Here is a 24,226-nt window from a genome sequence, read left to right on the forward strand (position 1 = left end):
CTGCTCACCTCGCTGTGGCTGTGAAGCCGCTTCATTCGCCTCTGTTTCCTAATTATCTCGTCTTTTGCCCATTCACATTCTAACTCCTTCGTCTTCCTGTGTTTTTATTTTTCCTCTTTCTGTGATCTTTTAATTTCTTTTGAAAAACTATTCCTTAAAAGTTCTGCTTTTCCCGCATGACAAACTTTAATTGTGTCTTATTGGGATTTTATGCCAGTCCCGGATTGGGGACCAGTATTTATCGTATCGTTTTTCATTTATTGTGAAAAATGTATCATAAGAATTTTGATTCATTGTTATTATTGATGGTAAATAAAAATAAAAAACTGACAGTATGACTGGAAATAGGGATGCACCAATGAGAAAATGTGGGCCAATACCGATGTCCGATACAAATATTTTTGTTATGACCGATAATCAATATTTGCCAATATTATTTTATTATTTAACTACCGGAAAACACCCAACCAGAAACAAATAAAAATAAATATCGGTTGTTCATATTGGCCCTATTTTATTTATTGAACCGATACTGATACATTAAATATCGACCGATATCGATGTTGGTGGGGATATATTGTGTATCCCCAATTGGAAATATTATTTTTGATATTTTTCCCTTGTTTGTTCCACGAGAGCATAAATAGATATACATTTAAAAATAAGATTAAATCACACTTTTCTAAATAAGTGTGTGACGGAAGAAGCTTATCTCAAATGGGAATATTTTTTCACAAACAATGTTTGTGGAGCTATGAATGCCGTGTTATGCATTCAAATCCAGAAGTTTTCTAAAAAAATAAGTAATAAATAGTATTTTTTTAAATTATAATCTTTACTGTTACCAGAGTAGTACCAAAAATATCACATTTAAGACCTAATAGATCAACACAAGGTAACAGAAGAAAAAATACCGTCACTGAAATTTCACATCTGTAGATGTTTTTAGATGCATTTCTTCATGTTTTTCACATCGAGAGACTGAATATTTCACCCATTGTTCTTTGCAAAAGAAGATGCTTAATTGGATTTAGGTCTGGACTTTGACTGAGCCATGAACATGAACATGCTCTGATCTAAACTGTTGGATTGTGTGTTTCTATTAGTTTTCCTGCTGAAACGTAAATCGACTGTGACCAGCTTCCCCTCAGCATGAAGCTGCCACCACCTTGTTTCAGATGATAATTTACTCAATATAAACAGTGGATCTCTGCATTCTGACTCTGTTTAATGAACACAGTGGCTTGCACTGTATTTTATTTAAATTTAATTTATTTGGTAGGGAAAATGCACGTTAATCAACATTTTTGTAAATGCATCAGAATTAGCCACAGGGGTATTTTTTCATCTGTTGTTTCTGGACAATGAGTCATTTGTCTTGCTAAAAACAAACAAAGGTGATGCAAACAAGGCTAAAATGATTTAACGTAACAAATAAATGTGCAAATAAATACAAAAAAGTATAATCAATTCAAACAGTAATTGCAAAACAAGGAAATTAAAACATAATTATTATAAAAAGTATAAGAAGTAAATTAAAAATAGCAGAAGGTCCTTATTATTAAAAGTGTTGACAAATCTATGTTTTAAATAAGTGAGATTTTACATCCACTTTCGTTTCAATTTTGTATTCATTTTTGAAGGTCTGTCACATAAAACCCATCACATAATGTTGTTATTTGATAAAATGTGAGAACATTTGCGTGGAGTGAATAGTTCCTCCTCTGAGCCGCAGCGTTTCCTGATGTCCACTTCCTCTCCCCCTCCGTCCTGCAGCTGCTGCTGGAGCACCTGGAGTGTCTGGTGTCCCGCCACGAGCGCAGCCTGAGGATGACGGTGGTGAAGAGGCAAGCCCAGTCCCCTGCAGGCGTGTCCAGCGAGGTGGAAGTCCTCAAGGCTCTCAAATCCCTGTTCGAGCACCACAAAGCCTTGGACGAGAAGGTGGGTCAATGCAGCGGTGAAATGTATTCGCTTTCCTTCCCTCTTCCAGCAAATCATCCAGGCTTACCCTACTTTCCTTCCTGCTCTCATTAAAGTTAGTGTGGAGATGCTCTGAAGGTGCCTGTGTGCTGCCTGACCTAAAATGAAGCATCAACCAAATGCGGCAACCAGCTATTGGAGGATGGAGGAAATTTAGTCAAAGAGCAAAACAGGAATGTAAAAAAATAAATAAAGTTAACAAGCTCAATAGGACAGTTTCACTCAACAATTTACATAAAAAAATAACTTTTAATTTGAATAAATTCATTCAGCAGGTAAAAACATTTGTGTTTAGAAACTTTAAATTAATTATGATTTTCCATTTTCCTGCATTTTTAATATGATTGGACACAAAGGCCAAATTTCTATTTGCTCCTTTTCAAAACCAGAAAGACAGGAGAACATGTCTTTCAAATTAAAGCTGGTGCGGGTTAAACTTCAGCCGCCATGAAACGGCTAAATTAAGCAAACATAAGCAAAATATTACGGTTAATGCTGGCGAATGTCACAGTAATGAAATTACTTCTGAACTTAATGTTCTTAATGTGTCTCTGCTTTGGGTTTATTGTAAACACTAGATTATTAGTAGTCCATCCAGTGCCTGAAAAGAATTTACTCCCTATTTTCATCTGAGCAACAACATTTTATTTAAAAAGTTGTTTCAGGCTAAAATTTCAAACAACTTAGTTAGTGCTGTTTCATAATAACTTTACTACGTTGTTTCTTTGCCATGTTGTAAAATAAAATAAAAAAATTAAACCAAATTTGATTTACATTTTTTACAGATTTTTTCCCTCTCTCTTTTCCTAACAAAATACTCAGAAATAACAGCAAATATCTTAAAATACTGCCTTCTACTTCAATTGTTCTTTCTTTGAATTGACCTGAATTTAAAGTGGAAATAATCAGAATTTGTAAAAACGCTGGAGAAACCTGATGATTGTTCTTACGTGGGAAAACCATGGAAACCTGAAGAATTTATTGGTGGAAAAAAACAACAATTTTCCAAAAATAAAATCTACAAAAACAGAAAATCTGATTATTTGATCAAATCTATTTATTGCTCAGACATAACGGTGATACATTTGGGATGCACTCTGCAGCCCTGTGCAGTATTTTAAAACTATTTGGGGAAAATCAAGGCAACATAAGCTTAAAGTAAGATGTGAGTTTATCCTCCTGAGTCAAACCTGTTAGCGTTTACCTGTCCATAACGACTTAAGTTTAAATGAAGTGTAACTGTGACATAAAAGGCTGGATGAAGATCCAAGTTTATCTCGTCACAGCTCAAAGTCAAGAAGCTGATAAGGGAGGTAAAAAAAATAAATCTCCAGAGCTCAGCGTTGGAGAACTGCAGTATTTTTTTTATTGAGAGATTAATGCACTGGAACACACTGGAGCTTTTTACATAATCTACCAGGTGTGTCAGTGAATGTAGAGAAGAAAAAAAGGTTTTAAAATGGAACCTTGTACCAACAATGAATGTGTGAACAATTTTTAATGCCATATATGAGGCATATTCTATGAGTTTACAGGCAAATACAAGCTGTATTCATGATGAAAATCCTCCCCAGGGCGAACAAATGAGCTCTCATTCCTCCTCAGGCTGCCTCAATCCGAGCGTTAAAGAGGCTTGATAATCAAATATCTGGATCAGCATTTGCTCAGAGGAAATGGTCAATATTTTGCCTCTGAAAAAACTTTTCTAATCTTCCATTGGTGCTTCTAGACGTTGTGAATAATAAAAAAGCTTTTGGCACCAGTGTGTGTGTTTCGCATCATTTTGCTTTTTCCTCTCCGGTTCCTCCTGCACCCAAAGAGCAGAGCTGATTTCTTACAACGATGTTTGTTTCAGTTCTGTTTACTTCTATGGATTGATGATGCAGAAACACAAAATCTTACCAAGTATTTTGGTATAGTTTTGCATGCAAATATTTTAGTACACTTGAAATAAGACAAAACTAACTTACAAGTAAGTTTTCAGCAAGATACAGTTTAAAGTCAGTAATTCCAGTTCTAGTGGATTATTTCACTTATAACAAGACATTTCCCCGTACTACAGGTGAAATAATCTGCACTTATTGTATCGTTTATCATTTATTATGATAAATTTCTTATCGTAAGAATTTTGATTTATTGCTGTCATAATAAATTCAAACGAATGATGTTCAAAATCCCCCCAAAACTGTGTGTATTGTTTAGGTTGTTATTTTTGCAACTTTCTACACTGACAATGACAGTATCTATAATGACAGTATCTATAAATTTAGATACAAGTTGATATGTGTTTCCAAGAGCAGTATTTGTGTTTGTGGGGCTTTATTTGTTGTGTCATACAGTCACAGTCATAAGAAGTAATAAATAGTTATCGTTATTACAAGATATTGTCCATCACACCAATCACTGCTTAGCATTACTTTAAAAAAAAAATAATATCAATGAATTATCGGTAATCTTGCTGAAAAGTTACTTTAAGTTAGTTCTATCCAGAGTTGGGTAGTAACTAATTACATTTACTCACTTACTTGAGTTACTTTTTTTGTATTTACTTTTTGGAGTATTTTCACTACGCTGTACTTTTTACTATTACTTGAGTAATTTTATTACAAAGTATTGTTACTCTTACTGAAGTAAAATTTCTGAATTTTCTACCCACTAAATGAAAAACAAGCATGTTTTTACCAAAAATTCACCCGACACAAACACACAGCTGGAGTTTTTGTTAAAGTTTTATACGTTTTTTATTGAAAGAGACTAATTTGATTGTTGATTTTTGTTACTTAAGTTATTGTCATCAATAACGCTTGGTAATAGTTTGTGTTTTATTTTAGTGCATAGCCAGTCATGGCTCCTGAGGTTCCTGCTTAACGTAAAGTTCAGCACCACGGCGGCCATCTTACCTGGGTCAAACTGTGTTTTCCCCATCAGGTTCGAGAGCGGCTCCGTGTGGCCCTTGAGAGGGTGTCCGTGTTAGAAGATCAGCTCGCAGCGTCTTCTCAAGAGGTAAGCTCAGATGCAAACCAACTCCTCCAGCTCCTTTAGCGTGATTATTAATCCGAAGTTTCTGTTTGGACTTTTTGTCTCCCTCTTTTCAGGTAATCTCTTTAAGAGACCAAATTAAAAGACGTCAACAAGGGGTGGACGGCGGGAAAGATGTAAGGGAGGGTTTTCTGCATGTTGGTTCCAGTTGTCTTTGTGTACGTGTTAGCAAAGTAGATTTTGGGTACCATGGTGTGTCAGTGTGATTTTCCACCTCTTCCGAAGTTTAAAAAAAAAAGATCCAAACTCATTGTTTTTTCCGTTACTCTCATTTTTCCCCCCGCCGTTTCGTCCTCTTTCCAGCGGCTCCCCAACGGCCCCTCGTCTGGGCTGGAGGACGGGGAGCTGGAGAGGCAGCGGGAAGGGGAGATAGAGAGGCAGAAAGCCGAGCTGTCCCAGCTGAGGGAGAGGCTGGCCCTCATGTGCCGACAGGTGAGTGAGCCTCATGTTGTGCCTCAGGGAAGACAGGTTTCCAGCTTTAACTTAACATTTTCAGCTAGAATGTTGACTCATTGCAAGTGCGTCACTAAAAAAATCATTTGAGGCGCCATGATGGACGTTGGAAATGAGGGACGGGAGTATTGAACAGAGCGACTGAAATAGTTTTTCTTAGTTGTTTTTGCCAGTTTATTTATGACTTCAACTTGTTCCAGTCAAGATAATTTGTCTGTGAACGCAACACACTTGATCGGGGCTCATAAACGGCGGGATTTACAAAAGTTGGAAACGGCTAGCTTAGAAACCGACCCGTTCCTCCTCCCTCCTGACGTGTTGATCAAATTACTTTACCTGAATTCACACCACATGATTTATATCACTGTGTCATAAATGTCAGCGTTTGCCTTTACACCGGAGCAACATCGAAACGTTCAAAAGACGAGATGCTAACCAGTTTTTCCCCAAACATGCTAGGCTACATGACGGTGCGGCATTGTCTCCATGGTTACCAATAGTTAGACGCACTAACTTTATAATCATACTTACTTATGAAATATACAAATATTAATTTTCTTACATTGTAAAAAGCCTTTGCTACAAATCCGCGATGACACCGAGGCTGACATTTGCTACATTAACGGCTGCTATCATCGCTGCCGCATCTTTCCTCATTAAAAGTTATGCAATAAAATGACAAGTTTGGTTTCTGTCTTTGTCTGTTGTGCAAAGAGACAACTAAGGCTGTTGTAAACGAATATTTTAGTAATCCAGTAATCTATCAACTATTCTTATGATTAATCGGGTAATCGGATAAAAGAAGATAAAATAAAACATTGGTAAATCTAACATAACAGCAGTATTACTATCACATATCAATAGCAGTCCAATTTGTCCACATTTGAGCTTCCCTAACAATAAAGAGGCAGCCTCACAAATAGCCTGTCTATTTGTGAGGAGGCTATTATAAAAAAAATGTCTATTCTCCGGCTTTTGGTTTATGTATTAATCTTGTCAGTTTAATAGATGAACTCTCACCTTGCCCAGCCATTAATAGCGTTTGTGTTTATGTTAACAACGGGATTTGACACGGTCTGCATTTGTCACACACAGAAACTCATCTCCCAGGTATGTAACGTCACCATGCTCTTCGCCACCCATTTGTTGCGACCGGGACGATATGAAATTTTTTTTCCCCGGTATTTTTATTAAAGCTATGCATCTAAAGCAAAAGCCGCACAGTGTTCAGTCTATCCGCTAACCTGTATAAATAATCCCACCGTTCGCTCTGAACCAGCAGCTCTGAGAGGAGAAAAGCTGCCGTACTTCAAGCATTGCTCCCGTCATTTTAAGGATGTGTATTGGTCCCCCGAAAAAAGACAAAACCCGGACGTTATCATAAATCAGTAAAATCTTCCCAGGCCGAACTTGAAAGCTGGACGTTATGCTGCTAACACTTAGCTTTCGTCAACAACACAGACGGAAGTGAGAGCGCAGCGGAACGCAAATAACGACCCGGCCGGAACACTGTGCGTTAAATAATAAAACAATTTAACGAGGCTTCGAGGCAGATAAATTTTCCTTGAGGAATTTTAATAATCGAGCTACTCGAATCACTCGAGGAATCGTTTCAGCTCTAGAGACAACAGTATAACCATTTTTAAAGTGCAATCAGCTAAATAGAAGCGACGTTTGGCTACCTGAAAGGAGCGCATTGGTTGTTTTGACGTCCATCATGGCGGAGCAGATTTCTGAACAGCGTGACGTCACGTGCAAAGGGTCAATAGCTCCCAAAACAGAAAACCTTTTCCCTCTAGTGGCAAATTACATTTTTGCAGTAAAAAGCTTCAGAAATATTGGATATAGGCCAAAAAAATATTTTTTAGCCTAATCCTGGTTTGTATAACTATTGACATACAAAAAAATGGTTTGACTGAGGATTAAAAAAAATGTGCTTGTACATTAATCAGATGGAGATTGTCATCAGTCGCTGTTGTTTCAGTTTGACACTTAATTCTGTGGCAGATAATAGTGAATTCTGCAGGTTCAGTGTGTGGCGTTTTCTCTCGCTCACACTAGGTTGGAGAAATAGAGGAACAGCTTGCGGCCGCCAGGAGGGAGGTGACGAAGACGGAGGAGGCCAATCAGAAGCTCCAAAGGGAAGTGAAGGAGGTCTGTTGGACCAATCTGTCCCTTCCTGGCCCGGACCCGGAGCTGTCTCAGCACCCGGGGCTCCAGGGGTAGATCCAGACTCTGTGGGCATAGTGGCTAATAATACACCGGGTTATTCTGGGCCTGGGTTAGCAGGGAATCACGAATAACAGTTAAAAGATTTTATATATTTATTCAGATTACTGATATTTCAGAGCCAAATATATGCAAAGAGAGGAATGAATAGTAACACTGCAGAGTCTAAACAGAATGCTTACGCAGGGCAGAAATGCATATTTTCTCCTTTTGCTAGCATTAATCAGTTTTCCAGGCTGCACGGTAACAGCTGCGTTGTTGGATGGAATAACCTGAATGCTGCTTTTTACAGGCTCTCTGCCAAAGAGAAGACATGGAAGAGAGAATTACAACGCTAGAGCGAAGGTAACAGATCATAACCAAAAGTCTAAGTGCAAAATCACTGAGTTTGTGTTTGTTTTCAAACACTTTTCCCCCTTTGGTCCCACACATTGCAACGAAAAATTAATATTTTAGGTGAAAATGGCTGTATAACGTTGCCAAAAGTGGCAAGTGGAAAACCAAGCAAACTCCTGTGATGGATCTTCAGTTACAAGGCAATTTAAATTCACACTAGCTCATGTCGCGTTTGGTATGAGCTAGCGTGAAGCTAGCTTAAACTGTTGAAGCAATTTTTGATTTGGCATCCCACTCTACCTGGCTAAACTTTTCCAAATATATCAGATTTTGAAGACATGTTTCTGGCGCCTCCTCAGATGTGCTTCTGAACTTATGCTAGGCCATTTCTGATTTATTTGGAAGATGGAAGTTTCATCCATCGTCACATGAAAATCCAGTTTAATCAGCTTTTCTCATAAATTTTTGCCGCTCCTTCAATGTTTCTGTCTCTGGCTACTTTCCAACTTATCCTTTCTTTAATTTGGAGCAATCTCCTTTTTTTGTAACATCAGTCCGTGTTTTCGCAAATTATTGATGAGACAACACACGGTTTTTGTACCCCCCTCCTGACTGATACCTTTACAATTTGAACTCTTTGCAATTCTGTAACCTCTATAGAAACTATCGCTTTTTTTAAGGGGTGGAAAAGAGCAAAGTACAAGAAAAACCTGCTGCAGGTCCTACATTTTATTTTTAGGTCAATCGGATTTATTGTATTTGACGGCAGGTGTGACTTCCTAAAGAAGACTGAATGATAAACTGAATCAAAAATTACGTATTAGCAGTTTGCAGGCTACTGTAGTTATTTCTTTTTATTTTTTGCAGTCTGGTTAGATCCATGCAGAAGAGGATTATGGCCACTGAGAAAAAAAACACGAAAATAATTTTTTCCTAGAATTTTTACTTTTGATCTCAAAAGATTAAAGTCAGAATTCTGATTTTGATCTCAGAATTTTGACTTTTTTTCTCAGAATTTTGACTTTCAGGAGAATTCTGAGAAAAATCTCAGAATTCCTCTTTTTTTTCCCAGTGTCCCTAGTCCTCTCCTGTAAAATCAGAATTGAAACTATTACAGGATAAAATGTGTGACAACCTGAACCAGAAACATGTTGGTTGCCGTTGCCTGCAGGTACCTGAGTGCCCAGAGGGAGGCGACGTCTCTCCATGACATCAAAGACAAGCTGGAGAACGAGCTGGCCAGCAAGGAGTCCCTGTACAGACAAGTAAATCTGCCTCTGAGCATCCAAAAAAAAAAACACCTCAATGTTTGAGAGCAAATATGAAAATGGATCTGGAGGAGCATTTTCCAGCTGCAGTGCTCGTAGGCATGAGTTTCCTTTTCTGTGTCCAGAGTGAGGAGAAGAACCGGCAGCTGCAGGAGCGTCTGGATGAGGCCAAGCAGAAGCTGCAGCAGACGCTGCAGAGGGCCGAGACGCTGCCGGAGATCGAGGCGCAGCTCGCTCAGAGAGTCGCTGCTCTCAATAAGGTGATCATGTTTTACCAGACCTGGTCCAGTTCCCAGCAGCTGCACTGCAGTGAGAGGAGCACTACTTCAACTAAGAGTAAAAAAGTATTTGGTAAATAGTCTACTGAGCAACTGAGCAAAACATAAACCATTTAACGTTTAAAAATTACATCATTATTTGGACCAAAATATAAAGTTATGTGGGAAATGTTGGTATTCAGGCAAAAGAACAAAAAATCCAAGTCAGTTTCTTTCCATATAAAACTTCTGAAAGTTGAACACAAACTGCAGCTGCGTGTCTGCCTGGTGAATTTTTGTTTGTTCTTAATTCAGCGAGTAAAAAATCCAGAAATTTTACTCGCGTAATGACTCAAATGATGGAGCAACACAAAGTAATGCAACTGTGAAGTGGAAGGAAAATAATAAATGATTATTTTTACATAAAGCATTTGGATTCTGATTCTACTAACTTTCAGAAAATTACTTACTAATTACTTAATTATAACAAACTGATAAATAAAATCCACAGTGAAGGCAGTAACTTTCAGAAGTTTAAGGCAGAGTTGAACAATATTCAGTTGAAAACTATTTATTGATCTCTGTAGCTCGTTATTTCAGATCTCCTGAATTTGAAGAGCCTCCGACTAAAGACGCTCCGTTTTTCTAAGACGTGGATGTTCAGGGTTGTTTTTCTGTAAAATCCTTCTTGGACATTCCAAGCTGTTAAATCTGTGATCCGAAAATAATTATGACTGTAATTTCAGATGTAATTCTTCACAGAGACTCTGGATTTGATGAATAACATTGTGTATCTGTTTCCTTTGGTTTCTACATCTTTCTGTTGTTGGTGACATGAAATCCCATCTAAAACATGTTGGCTTGTGGTTGTTACATGAGGAAATAAGAGCGTAGCTTCCATTCACATCCAGCTTATGCTGTAATAATTCAAAAACTGTGATTTGTTATCAGGCAGAGGAGCGCCACGGAAACTTTGAGGAGCGACTACGGCAAATGGAAGCCCAGCTTGAAGAGAAAAACCAAGAACTACAACGGGTAACATCGTTTTCTTTCTCTTTGGCTTCATTCACCAGAGATTTTTCTCTCTTTTCAACGCTAAGTTCTGCTTTCTTTGCCTGATTTCAGGCCAGGCAGCGGGAGAAGATGAACGACGAACACAACAAACGGCTCTCGGATACGGTGGATAAACTTCTGTCTGAGTCCAACGAGAGGCTTCAGCTGCACCTCAAAGAGAGGATGGCTGCGCTGGAGGAGAAGGTGAGGAGAAACCAGAGGTCAGAGGTCAGCTTGGTCTAATGCAACCAAATTACAACACCAATGCTCTCTCTCCTGTTTCACTGCCAGAACGCGCTCTCTGAGGAGCTGGCCAACATGAAGAAGATCCAAGACGACCTTCTCGCTAACAAGGTGCTCGTTTCTCCTCGTTTGTTTTTAATTAAATGTGAATTTCCAGTGAACGAACTGGAATACTGTTGTGGTTTGTGTTTAGGATCAGCTCCTGGCTGAGCTGGAGCGAGTCCAACTGGAGCTGGATCAGCTGAGAGGCAGACCCGGCTCCTCCTACTCCAGGTTCGCCTCCATCAACGTCTAACTGAACCTTCTTCTGTTTAAAATTACTGAATTTCCATGAAAATTATTTTCCCCAAACTTAACATCTGCTGTCTTTGTTAACTACGACTTTTCACTCTTTACTCTGATCTACCAAGAAATGATTGAAATCACCACATGCATTCATCAGAAACATAAATGTCATAATAAATCGGAACGAGGTGGAATGATGTAACAAACAACTTTATTGCTCTGAATCAGTGGTTCTTAACCATCGTTCGATCGAACCCCAGGGGTTCGGCGGAGCCTCTACTGCGGAGGTAAAGACACACTTGTGTAAAGTCGTGATGACGCCCCGCTTTGCCATCACTTGCTGCAGAGGGTCACGTTACATTGCTTAGCCAATCAGAGGATCACGTTACATTGCTTAGCCAATCAGAGGATCACGTTACATTGCTTAGCCAATCAGAGCTGCAGAGGAGCCCTGATTGAAGGAGCTCCACTCTCAGTATGGATTTGAACGTTTGTCTTTATTTACTTCAGCAAAACTCAGTTTTTACCAAATTCTGTAGCTTTCGGTGAACTTCTAAATCTGCTCCTTAGTCGCATCTTTTCGGAGTTACTACTGCCTCTAGTGGCGTGGGGGTGGTAACACAACTAATTAATTACTTTACTAAATCAGAATACCGCAAAGTCTTATTTATTATTAATTTTTCATTCTCTTAAGAATGTAGAGCTAATTAAATGATCTAAAGACCTTAAAGTGGTTCCAGTTTCTCTCGATGGCCAACCTGTTGAAGCTGTGGCAGATTTTAAATACCTTGGGTCGTTCCTGGACAGTCAGCTCAACTTTGCTGAAAACACTGACTATATTTTGAAAAACTGTTCTCAGAGACTCTACCTTTTAAATAAAATCATATTTTATTTATCACTACAGAAGGGTTCAGTGAATGCGCATATGAAACTGGTGGGTTCGGTGCCTCAAAAAAGGTTAAGAACCACTGATCTAAAAACTTTAAATTCGAATTAACACTTAACAACAAAACTGGAAGACATTTTAAATATCCAAAATAAATAAACAAAACGGCAAATAGGATTGATGCTGAGGTCTCTATAAACGAAATTTCCCTTCAATAAACGGCTGATTGAGATCAATGACCAGAATTTTGTCATCCAGTTTTTGGTAGAAAGAGAAAATAAACAATCATCCAAATGGAAATAATCAATGTTTTAATTTATCAGATGATTAATTGATTTATTACAACAGACTTGCATGTGTGATGATAATTTATGTAAATAATTCACTGTTGAATTCAAAGGTGAACATCTGTTTTTTTGTTACATAATCATTCCACCTTGAAATAAAAGATGACTAAAAGCAAAACGTCACTTCTGAAAAATTATCTTAAGAGTACCAGCAACCTCCATTTTTTTTAAAAATCAGAAAAACCTTCAGATTGTTTTGCTAACTGTCACGCTTCACTTCTCTCCATCTCCTTGAAAATGGAAGTTGTCATTTTCAGTAAGTGTTGCATAACAAATGAATTCTGGATCTCATCGTAGGGCGGGCAGCGTCAGCTCACTTCCCTCCACCCTTTTTCGAAGATCTCTTCCAGGGAGCGCCTCCGAGCTGCGGTACCCTCAGGGCGGGGGCTCGCTCCCGGCCGGCTACGGCAACTCCTCCAGTGGGGTGGTGGTCAGGCGGGCCCACCGCGGCCGCTGGGGGCCTCCCAGGGACGACGGTGGCAAGGTGGTCATCCCAGGCCGACGCAGCGCACTGTAAAACATTAGAAGATGGTTTAGCGTGAAAATGAAAGCCCACCTGCTGCCTGGAAAATGAAATTTAAGTCGACAAGAAAATAGTTTTGGTTTTAACTCAGAAATTAAAAGTTCATGAAGTTGATTTAACAACAAGAGACAAGTCGTCTAAACATTGTTTTTAAGTTCATTAATCTTAAATTGTGAGTTTTAACTTAATGCTGCAATTTAAACCAAATAATTATTTCACAATATGCAAAAAAACCCTGTTCTCACCCAGTTAAAGAGCCACATTTCTCTATTATTAAAAGTTTATTTTAGTAAAATAACTTATTTTACTGTAGAATAATTTAATTCAAACTGCATAAACCAAATTTCTGATGATGAATTTTATGAAACATCTGAATGAATTCAGCTCAGAAACATTTAGTGTGATCAGGACAAGAGTCAGATCAACGTAACGCACTTCCATCTCAGGAGACAGAAACACGCCGCTAAGCATTCTGGGAAATAGTTCCCACTCCTGACTTTTTCTTCTTTCAGTTTTTTAAAGTGTAAACCTAAAAACTAGTTTATTCAACTCTTAATAAAAAGTTAACACAACTTCCTGCTGTACGTTTATCTTTCACAAACTCACACATTTAGGTTCAAAATCTAAAACTCGATACATTTATTTCACCTAAAGAGCAGAAGACAGTAGACACAACTAAATGCAGCTCAGATGTTTTACAGTGCAGAGTTTGTTATAAAAGCTAATTTCTAATTATTCATGAGGAAGACTCTGTTTCTCTTCTCAGTATGGAGACTGGGACAGCGGCAACATGCTGCCCCCCGGGTTTGAGGGCGGCGTTGAAGGCGGCTGCTCTGATGATGAAGAGGACAGAGAGACTCTGTTTGGGTCTGAGCTTCTGTCTCCCAGCGGACAGACGGACGTCCAGACGCTGGCCATCATGCTGCAGGAGCAGCTGGAGGCCATAAATAAGGAGATCAAGTGAGTTTCACTAAATTTTTCTGAATTTTTAAACGTTAAAATGATGCTTGTTTAAGTGTGAATGCACAGTGCTAGTTATAAATATGGAGAAAATACTAATACTGGTAAAACCAAGTTAACATGAATAGTAATTTATGGGATGATGCTAACATGTAAATATATTTTACCTTTCTTTTGTTTGCTTTTATTTAAAATTTCTTTTGTTTGTATATCAATCAACCAAGTTTATTTGCACAAGGCAGTTTGAGCTGCTTTATATCGTAAAAACACACAAAATACAAAGTCGTATAACTTTTATTACACTACGTTCAATGAAGTCAAACTCAAACTGTCGTCCCAAAAATAAGCTCCTCTCAACAGATGGATCTGATGACATCACAAAAGGCAGAAAGCAACCAATCAGTTAGCTTGTTTTAATTTCATGTTTTAAATCCAGTTCTTTCTCCACATTATGGTCCCTTTGAATTAAAAAGCAGCTCCTGTGCCTCTTGTGATGTCATCAAACAGAGCAGAATTAGCTGCTGTTTTTATTCTCCGACTTTATAAAGAATCATATATTTTGTTAAATCCTGCAGTGGAAACCATGCTGGTGTGTTTATGTTGTCAGTTTACATTTGTTTGCACCGCAGTGGGTAGTAATGCTAATAACGACTCCTGTTCAGGGTCCAGGGTGGGTTTGGACCCCAGTCAGACAGAACAACAGGGTTATTTTCTCCTCTTCTTTCCTCCCAGGCTGATTCAGGAAGAGAAGGAGAGCACGGAGCTGCGGGCCGAGGAGATCGAGAGCCGGGTCAGCAGCGTGGCTCTCGATGCCTCGCCTCTCCCTCCGTCCTCACTGGGGGGTCGGGACAGCGTGGGACGGGGCTACATGACCCCGTCCATCACGTCCTCCACCCTGGCGTCGCCGTCGCCTCCCAGTTCTGGTCATTCCACCCCCCGCCTGCCCCACTCACCTGCCAGGGAGACCGAAAGACAGGTACCGACTCCCAGACGGGGTTCTGATGGTTTGTTTCATGTTATTGTGACTTTTTGTTTAATTCAGTTGGTTTTAATTAGTTTTTAGAGCGTATTTAATCATTTTTATTAGTAAAATACTGTTTAGTTTTCATTAATTATAGTAGTTTTAGTTTTTCATACCATCATAACAAATTTTGCTGAACAATAAATTGTCCCAGAAGTTATTGCGATAAACGATAATATTGTTTCAAGACCATTTTTAAGTAATATTATAGTAATGGCAAGAACACATCGTCAAAGATGAACAAACTTAAAATTCAAATGAGCATTTAACGACAGAAACGACAAATAAAATGAATTATTAAGTCTCTGTAAACAAAATTGTCCTTCAAAAACAAGGAGACTTTTAGGTAGAAATAGAGAATCGATAAATCATGCAAATGGAAATTATCGAGCAAATTTTAATTTATCATGCATTTAATTGATTTATTGCTTATTGCCACAGAGTTAACTTTTAATTTTGAGGTGCAGAATTCAAAAGGTCAAAGTATCGTATTGTGATTATCCATACATCGATTGGGTAGCGAATACTCAAGATAACATTTTCAAAACTTTGTGTGTTATGAACGCATGATATAGTTCCAGGCAGTTTTTACTTATTTCAGTTAACAAAAATGTTTTCTCAATTCCAGTTTCTATTATTTTGTTAGTTTTAGCAAAACCAGCAGAAGCATCTTAAAGCGGTGAGACTCTGAGGGGCTCTGTCTAAGTCCAGTGAATGTTTTCCGACTTGCAGAACAGCAAAGAGGGTGAGGAATGCCGAGCGCTGGCCCTGATCGACTCCACCCCTCCGCCCGTCCCCCGAGCCCTGCGCTTGGACCGGATGACTCACACACACCCGGGAGCCGGCCTGGACGACCACCGCGAGTTCCGCAGGTGCGGGACGGACACCCTGCTGTGAACGAGGCCTGCTAGCCGTCGTCATACTTTTAACTGTACTCTGGCTGTTTCCGTTTGCTCAGTCTTTCTGCTGACGGCGCCACCACAGCGAGCCAGGACTCCCTTCACAAAGCCAGCAAAAAGAAAAGCATCAAGTCGTCCATCGGGCGTCTGTTTGGCAAGAAGGAGAAGGGGAGAATCGGCACGCCTGGGAGGGAATCTGCCTCTCTGGGTCTGTGGACAAACTGGAAGCTGCTCTGCTGGACCGGTTTTACAGACAAAAACTAAAACAAAGCTGTAAAATATAGAATACTTTATTGATCCCCAAGGGGAAATTGCTTATTCGTTGACAAGTTACTCTGTCTAAAGTAATATAAAAATAAGAGACAAAGTTTATAATACACATACAAATACCTAAGAGTGATGGCGGTAATGCAATATGACTGAATGTAGATAAATAAATAACAAGCATGCACATGCAAATATGTTAATCTAAAAATAATCTAGTGTAAAGTCTAATGGCTGCAGGCAGAAATAATTTCAACACTAGAAAAAACAATCCTGAGGTAAAGAATCATAATTCATACATGAAAGGGTTAAATATGAGTGGCTGCACAAAGAAAGAAAAGTGAAATGAAGTGGGGAAAAAAAAGTAAGGAAAAGTTATTACCTATAAATACTTGACATAATTAAAATAAATATTTAAAATTGGATAGATAAGCATTTTAAAACTTTGCACTGTAAAGATGCAAAAATCCACCAAACATTGTCGACAAAACACTGAATATCAAGTGTGAATTCTGATCATCTTAGTTATTAAATCTATAATACTATAATAAAAATCAATAAAAAATCAGAGCAGCTCAAAATCTCCTGTTAATTATCTTCTGCAAATAACATACACATTTATTTGCATTTTAAAATGTATTGATAACAGATATTTTAGCAATCTGTTGTGTTCAACTTACATTTTGTGAATTAGTAATTCAGTACAAAAGAGTTTTAGCATTTTATCAGTTGTCTTAAGGTTTCCCCCAGAGAACTTGCTAAGCCTGGCGGTTGGATGCTAGGGCCGTTGGACGTCATTCATCCAACGGCCTGCCGTGGTTTTGAGTTAAAAAATGTTTAAAGTCGCTTGATAATCATCCAAAGATTGGAAGGTTAACACCTGAATACCAACTATAAAGTCTTAAAAAAATTTAAATATTTTAACCCTTCTAGACTGGACGTGTCGGCGCCGACACCTCTAAATTTGCAGTACCGTAATTCCGCCACACGTAGCGCTATCTGAAAAATTCCAACGGTTTCTAAAAGGGCAGACGTTGCACTTTCCAGCAAGTATCGGGTTAATACGGAAACTTCGCAGCTGCAGAGAGCGTAATTAATCGGGGGGGCACTCGTTTAATAGACGGTATATTGCGAAAATAACTTGCTGGATATTGAACGTTCCGGTTGTTATGGATACATGGGTAAGTATATAATCTCACAGGACATTTAAAGAACTACTTACGATTAAAATAAGAAAGATTTATTTAGGCAGACGCTCGAAAATCCGGCGCAACAGGGTTAAAAAGATTTAAATAAGCAATGCTTAGCCTGGTGGGGGCACAAGCAAAGCCTGGTGACCCGCCAGGCTTTGGGGGGAACCCTGTGATGAATAGTAACCAGTTTTACCCGCAGAATCAACATGTAAACTTGATTATTTACCAACCTGTGGACTGAAGCAGTCGTTTTCCCCACAGCCTCCACTCCGTCGGATGACCTTGGCTCGGCCGACCCACTGGGCCTGGCGAAACTCGGGACGGGAACGGTGGAGAAGGATCGCCGCAGCAAAAAGAAGTGAGACCAGACATCTTTCCTCACTCTTCTCATGTTAGAAGAAAAGCTCTGGAGCAGATTTGTTAATCACAAGCTAGTGACACCAAGCATGCACTGAGGGATGACATCTCATGTTTACTGTTATTTATAAATGGAAACATCCGTAAGGTGAGATACGAAGAAAGTAATCTCTTGTCAAAAATCTCTTTTCCACTTTCTTTGCCAGACATGACTTGCTGGAGGAAGCCTGTCGTCAGGGTCTTCCTTTCGCCTCCTGGGACGGCCCCACTGTCGTCACCTGGCTGGAGGTACGCATCAGCCCCCGGTCCGGTTCAAGTGCTGCGCTCACTCACTTTGCTTCACGCGATTTAATGTCATTCATCGCTTAATTCGCTTCCAGCAACTTTTATCTGTCTGAAAACTCAGCTACCCGTCATCACAATAGCAGTAAATCTCAAGGAAATCTAATAATTTCAGGAAAAACCAATAAATTAGGCCTGAATTTCCACAATAAAGGTGATTTCTATTCTATCTTTGGTTTTTGTAAAGCTTAGACTTAACTTTCCAATTTTAGTCGATTCTGATTTCCCCTTAAGGTACATAAAATAGGATTCTTTTTTTCACATGAATTAGAAGGAAATACAAACAAAACAACAAAACCAAAAGAAAGAGAAACAAGTAGAGCAAAAGAAAAACGACACTTAAAGATGTTCCAGTTGATGTGGGTTGATAAGTAGCTAAATGTTGGTTCTCCATCTTGGATTCTTGTTCTGGATTAAGTACTCCACGATTTATAAACTAGCAGGAGTTTCTCTTGAGTCTTGCTTCGTTATTAAATGTATGAAGCTAAATTTTGGTCTGAAGTAATAAGAAATCACTCTTAAATTTCTTCTGCGACAAGATTTCAGATGCCCCGCAGAAAAAAAGACAACGATACCAATGATTTGTTAGCACAAATGGCTAACACTTAGCTAACTGTTCGTCATCAGTGGCTAACTTTAAACCGGCTAACAAATATTGCATCTGCTCAAAGCTTAACCAGACAATCCTAAAATAAATTCTTAAAAACACAGTTTGGGAATCATGAAGTTTTGCTGTGTGTAAAAATAAAAAATGAGCATCTTCTGCGTTTTCTTAAAGGTAAATTAAATAAAACATTATTCTAATTACTCCTGTCTTATCTTTCAATCACTAATAAAGTTAAATAAAGTAAAAGAGAGCAACTAAACATAGAATTCACCATTTTAGAGTAGACCTTAGCTTAGCTTAGCTTAGCTTAGCTTAGTTTAGCCATAGCTCATTCTGGACAAATTAGCAAACAGAAAATGTCCAAAGTAATAAAATACACATATTATTTTACTTAAACACAAATAGACAGTAACTTGCCAGTCTTATGGACGCACACTCATAAAAAAACAAACACTTTCCACCGATCTGAACTTCTTCCTCAGCTGTATTTTAGGTCTGAACAAAATATCACTCACAAAACGGCCGCGCCACCTAGCGGCGAAGCTAAGAACTACACCACAGTCCTGCCTTCAGAGCAGATGTTATGCATCCCTAGATAAAATCTCACTTCCTGCCCCATATTGTGTCATTTAAGAACCTGTAGTACTGCAGTAATAACTTGAGAGAGAGAGAAAAGCTTAAGAGTTCCCACCATTCAGAGTTCACAGTGTCCACACTTTGTTTGCCAAGCTGTGGGTCGGGATGCCTGCGTGGTACGTGGCAGCGTGCCGCGCCAACGTGAAGAGCGGCGCCATCATGGCCAACCTGTCGGACACCGAGATCCAGAGGGAGATCGGCATCAGCAACCCCCTGCACAGGCTAAAGCTTCGCCTGGCCATCCAGGAAATGGTTTCCCTCACGAGTCCGTCGGCTCCGGCGAGCACGCGCTCCGTAAGCCTCAGAGGAAAACCTCAGCAAATCTCTGCTCCACATGTTCAAACGGAAAGTTTTCATTCTCTCTTGTGCTTCTGTCTTTAAAGTCAACCAGTAATATCTGGATGACGCATGCTGAGATGGAGTCTCTCGCTGCTGCCACCAAACCAGTAAGGACTGCGTCTATTGCTCGCTAGAAATCTGGATTATAGCAGCTTTTAAGTCAGAAGTTTCTGCTTTGAGGTGCTTAGATAGAAGCATTTTTTTTAGCGAAGCAAGGTGAGCAATATGAGTAAAGCTTTTTTTCTTTTTCTTTGTCTCTGATTAGGAATGTTTGGCTTCACCTTTTCCCTGCTGTTCCCTGAAATCTGTTTTGATGTGTTTTTCCAACTAATTTTCACTCACTAACAAAGCTTTTCCTTCTTCTGCTTTTCCTCTCCCCTCCATTTTATTCTGGCACCGATTCACTGTAACACACACACACACACACACACACACATCATACTCCTACCTGGTGATCTTCCCTTTTCTTTCCAATTCTCTTTCCCTTTTTTCTTCACGTTCTTTTTGAACCAAAAAGGAGCAGAAGGAGTTCAGCTGGGATCAGGTGAGACTAGCTTATGTTTAATTTCAACAAAATTCAAACTAACATATTTTTCCACAAACATAATTTTTAATGCAAAACAATCTTTAGGAGGGGCTGCACAGTGGCGCAGTTGGTAGAGCTGTTGCCTTGCAGCAAAAAGGTTCTGGGTTCTGCATGGAGTTTGCATGTTCTCCCTGTGCATGGTGGGTTTTCTCCGGGTACTCTGGTTTCCTCCCACAGTCCAAAAACATGACTGTCAGGTTAATTGGCCTCTCTAAATTGCCCCTACGTGTGAGTGTGTGTGTGCATGGTTATTTGTCCTGTGTGTCTCTGTGTTGCCCTGCGACAGACTGGCGACCTGTCCAGGTGACCCCGCCTCTCGCCCAGAACGTTAGCTGGAGAGGCACCAGCAACCCTCCCGACCCCACTGAGGGATAAGGGTGAAAGAAAATGGATGGATGGATGGATGGAAAACAATCTTTAGGAATGATTAAAAGTAAACTCATAAGGAATATTCTCGGTTTCTTCTATATGCAGTCATGCGCCTCCTGCTGGCCATTTGAAGCATGCACATTTTGTGACACTTAAAAAAACCCCAAAGTTCTTCTTTATGCAATTATAACCTTTGTGACGGCATGTTAGAAAAAAATTTATACATTTCTGCCACAAAACTAGAAAAATCTATCTAGGAAAAAAACTTGAAAATTTCAGAGTTGCACAATTTGAAAACGTTTTACTTTTGAAACTAAGAAATTTAAAAAAAAATTCTAGAAATTAGTTTTTTAGCAGAATAACTTTTTCTACTATGACCCTAGTACACCATCATATCACCTCACTTAATACTAAGTAATTTTAAGTACAAATTTGTAGCACAAAATCAGAAAGAAAGTCATCTTTCCTGGTAAACTAGCAGAAGAAAACGGCACCGTTTATTCATCTAGAGTCCGTTACGGTCCAGTTATTTATGAGATGCAGTGTGGAAGTGTTTGATTTTTTAAGTCCACCTTCCTGCCTTCCAGATTCTGGCCCATGGAGACATGAACCATGAGTGGGTTGGAAACGAGTGGCTGCCCAGCCTCGGTCTCCCCCAGTATCGCTCCTACTTCATGGAGTCACTGGTGGACGCCCGCATGCTGGACCACCTCACCAAGAAGGAACTGAGAGGCCAGCTGAAGATGGTGGACAGTTTCCACAGGCGAGACAGACGCGGCCCTTCTCTCCCATGTCTTCTGAGTGAGGTGTTGTTTTAGCAGAACTGAATAATGTGTGTTTTGTTCTGCGTGTAGGGTGAGTCTTCACTATGGGATCATGTGCTTGAAGCGCCTGAACTACGACAGGAAAGAGCTGGAGAGGAGGAGGGAAGAAAGTCAGCACCAGAACACAGGTTAGTGAAGAAATGTGCAGACTTTATTCTCATAATACAGTAAAAATGTTGGTGTTAATTTAACACCAACACAGTGTCTCTATGTGTCCACACTGGCTGGTGTTAAAAGTCACATTTGTGAACGTTTTGAAAGATTGACGCCCATTTTTTTGGTTAAATTAACAGCAGACATGGTTAAATATTCAACAGAACCTGGTGTCACATTACCATTACAATGGTGTTAAATATAATGTTAAAGTAACACTGAAAGGAGAAACCTGACGGTCCACCGCCGGGCCGGGAATCGAACCCAGGACCTTCCTGCTCCACACTGAGCCTGTTTGTGTCTTTAAGTCATTTATGTTGAATTAAGAACATGAATCTTGTTTTTCAGGTAATCTCTAGGCCTGTCACAATAATCAATAAATCAATTAATCACATGATAAATGAAAACAAACTCAATAATTTCCACTGCTGGTTGACAAAGTTTTCAGTTTGGTGCTTTGGTCTCAAACAACTATTATTTTGAAGGACACTTTTGTTTACAAAGACTTGAAAATTCATTTTATTTGTCGTTTTATTTAATTTGAATATCTAAAACGTCTTGCAGTTCCAGTGTTAAATGTTCATTAGAATTTAAAGTTTACTGATCTTGTAGAATGTGTTCTTGTGTTATTATTATGCCATTAGCGTTATATCACTTTAACCTTCTGGAGCAATTTCTCGTCCAGTAAAATTCGCCATGGTGACAGGCCTGTCATTTCACACAAAATGCACGACTTTCTTGAGGTAACGAACAACAAAAGAATTTTAAAAAATCCTCTCTGATCGTAAAACTTTGGCAGTTTGTACCGTCTGCAGTCGTTAACACTCGAATGCAACAACGCAGATACGTCAGAAGATTCGCTGGCAGCGTTATTTTAAAGCTGTGTGGCGTTTAAAACAACACCAAGACTTTTTATTTAGCACCACGCCTCAGATTTGAACTCTGGCATTTTCACCGTGCAGCGATCTCCTCGCCAGGCGGGACTTTAAAGAAGGAACTTCTCCCAGCTGCTTTTGCCTGCCTCTCTGCAGATGTGATGGTCTGGTCCAACGAGCGCGTGATGTGCTGGGTTCAGTCGATCGGTCTGAAGGAGTTTGCAGACAACCTTTTGGAGAGCGGGGTGCACGGGGCCCTCCTGGCACTCGACGACACGTTTGATTACACGGACTTGGCACTTCTTCTCCAGATACCAAATCAGAACACACAGGTGCTGAGCTTCAAATAGAAGTTATTGCTTACACTCTTACTCGTCTAGTTTCAAGATAACTCTCATGTTCATCTCACAAATCTTCATGCTGTCATTTTGTCAGCTGCTGTCTGACCTGGATTTATGTTCCTGCAGGCGAGGCAGCTCCTGGAGAAGGAGTACAACGCTCTGATCTCCATGGGAACAGAAAGGAGGCCTGATGAGGTACGACAAAGCGGAAAATGGCTCCCCATGAAGGTTGAAGTGTGACGTTACTGTAACCAGCTGATATGGTCCATTTTACTTGACATCAAAGATTTTTTTGGATGTTGCTCACTTGTCAAATTTTCCCCTTTGTCATGAAAAGCTCCAGTAATCTATAGAGAAAGCCATTTGGGCTCCAGTGCATGTGCCACTGTTGGCATGCAGAAGAGGTTCAGCTGTGTTTACATGGTGCTAATTGCTTAGTTACAGCATGCAAGACCAAGCCGTCCAAAAGAGAGTGCTTTGTCAAATGCTAGTTTCTGTAATGGCCGTCCTCTGCTCTGCATGCTGGTTTTCCTAAATCTCCTCCGTTTCGTTCTGCTTCCTGCAGGACGGCACCAAAACGTTCACACGCTCCCCGTCTTGGAGGAAGATGTTCCGGGAGAAGGATCTCCGCGGCGTCACGTCCGACTCCTCCGAGACGTTACCTGCCAACTTCCGTGCCTCCGCCATCTCGACGCCCTCCGTCACGTTGAGGAAAGTCCAGAGCGAAGGTGAGGAGTTGCAGCTGCTGCATGGTGGGTAATTACAGCCACGTTGTATTTCAGGTGTTTCAAATTAGCCAGGGACCAACACAAACTCAGGTCCACCTGCAAGCCCAAGTCTTGGTTCGGATTAAATTAACTCTGCAACAATGCATATGTGAACGTCAGCGGTCTGGAGAGCGCTTCAAAGGCAGGAAGTAGACTACAGCACAGTGCATTCTGGGTAAACAAAACGAACACAAGAGTCCATCGCTAGCAGGAGAAATGGCTCGTACTCTTTTTCCCAAAGACAAAAAGAGAAAACCTCCAACTGCTAAAATCTGACGCTCTCCATTGATGTTTACATTTTGTAAAGAAGGAAGTTCTGCTCGGCGTCTTCTTCAGAGATTTCTCTGTAGTGGTTCTTGATGCAGCGCCCCTACAGGCGAAAGGAGGAACTGGTTCTTCAGAGGGTTCGGTTCATTTGACCCAGTGCAGGATGAAAGTGAACCGCACCAACGGAAAATGTTACGAATGCCTCAATCTTGGTCGCCAATCGAACTAAATCTACCGAAGTATCAGGTGTTTTGGGATGATTTCATGATTCTTACTGCTGTCCAAATCTGGTTAAAAACTCCTGGAAACGTCCAATCTATGCAACCGAACACAAATATTAAGTTCTACTCGTCTGTTATACTGATTATATGAGATCCCACTAAAATACAGCCATGTTTGTGGTTCCAGTGCTGCAACAAGGCCTGTCACAATGATCAATGAATCAATGAATCACAGGATAAATTAAAACAAAGTCTGGTGATTTGAACTGTCCTTCAAAATAAGAGCTGGTTGAGACCAAATCACCA

General features: G+C 39.9%; 1 protein-coding gene and 1 long non-coding RNA gene across 8 annotated transcripts in view; one reads left to right on the plus strand and one right to left on the minus strand.

The window, feature by feature from the left end:
• Positions 1 to 24,226, plus strand: part of LOC103481232 (liprin-alpha-3-like) — a 38,311-nt gene that overhangs the window by 12,004 nt on the left and 2,081 nt on the right. For 3 of the 7 annotated variants that reach the window (XM_008436582.3, XM_017310760.2, XM_017310759.2), the window contains 27 exons: positions 1,777 to 1,941; positions 4,909 to 4,983; positions 5,076 to 5,135; positions 5,323 to 5,451; positions 7,534 to 7,626; positions 7,994 to 8,046; positions 9,209 to 9,302; positions 9,431 to 9,565; positions 10,514 to 10,597; positions 10,688 to 10,819; positions 10,907 to 10,969; positions 11,052 to 11,131; positions 12,674 to 12,860; positions 13,666 to 13,859; positions 14,592 to 14,835; positions 15,613 to 15,752; positions 15,839 to 15,987; positions 17,498 to 17,594; positions 17,800 to 17,881; positions 19,272 to 19,472; positions 19,562 to 19,624; positions 20,035 to 20,061; positions 21,060 to 21,235; positions 21,327 to 21,424; positions 22,481 to 22,656; positions 22,792 to 22,860; positions 23,231 to 23,393. In XM_008436582.3, the coding sequence (XP_008434804.2) occupies positions 1,777 to 1,941; positions 4,909 to 4,983; positions 5,076 to 5,135; positions 5,323 to 5,451; positions 7,534 to 7,626; positions 7,994 to 8,046; positions 9,209 to 9,302; positions 9,431 to 9,565; positions 10,514 to 10,597; positions 10,688 to 10,819; positions 10,907 to 10,969; positions 11,052 to 11,131; positions 12,674 to 12,860; positions 13,666 to 13,859; positions 14,592 to 14,835; positions 15,613 to 15,752; positions 15,839 to 15,987; positions 17,498 to 17,594; positions 17,800 to 17,881; positions 19,272 to 19,472; positions 19,562 to 19,624; positions 20,035 to 20,061; positions 21,060 to 21,235; positions 21,327 to 21,424; positions 22,481 to 22,656; positions 22,792 to 22,860; positions 23,231 to 23,393 (3,229 nt within the window). Of the gene's footprint in view, positions 1 to 1,776; positions 1,942 to 4,908; positions 4,984 to 5,075; positions 5,136 to 5,322; positions 5,452 to 7,533; positions 7,627 to 7,993; positions 8,047 to 9,208; positions 9,303 to 9,430; positions 9,566 to 10,513; positions 10,598 to 10,687; positions 10,820 to 10,906; positions 10,970 to 11,051; positions 11,132 to 12,673; positions 12,861 to 13,665; positions 13,860 to 14,591; positions 14,836 to 15,612; positions 15,753 to 15,838; positions 15,988 to 17,497; positions 17,595 to 17,799; positions 17,882 to 19,271; positions 19,473 to 19,561; positions 19,698 to 19,782; positions 19,954 to 20,034; positions 20,062 to 21,059; positions 21,236 to 21,326; positions 21,425 to 22,480; positions 22,657 to 22,791; positions 22,861 to 23,230; positions 23,394 to 24,226 lie in introns of those variants that run through there. The other 4 variants (XM_081601076.1, XM_081601077.1, XM_081601079.1 and 1 more) reach the window with 4 other exon arrangements.
• Positions 815 to 17,583, minus strand: LOC145549198 (uncharacterized). Its single transcript, XR_014085173.1, has 3 exons — positions 17,467 to 17,583; positions 4,881 to 12,887; positions 815 to 2,078 (listed from the first exon to the last, which is right to left on the minus strand). It is a non-coding gene; the product is annotated as an uncharacterized LOC145549198 (long non-coding RNA).

This window comes from Poecilia reticulata, chromosome 19, assembly GCF_904066995.2.
Source record: "Poecilia reticulata chromosome 19, P_reticulata-male-v2, whole genome shotgun sequence".
Classification (NCBI taxonomy): Eukaryota; Metazoa; Chordata; class Actinopteri; order Cyprinodontiformes; family Poeciliidae; genus Poecilia; species Poecilia reticulata.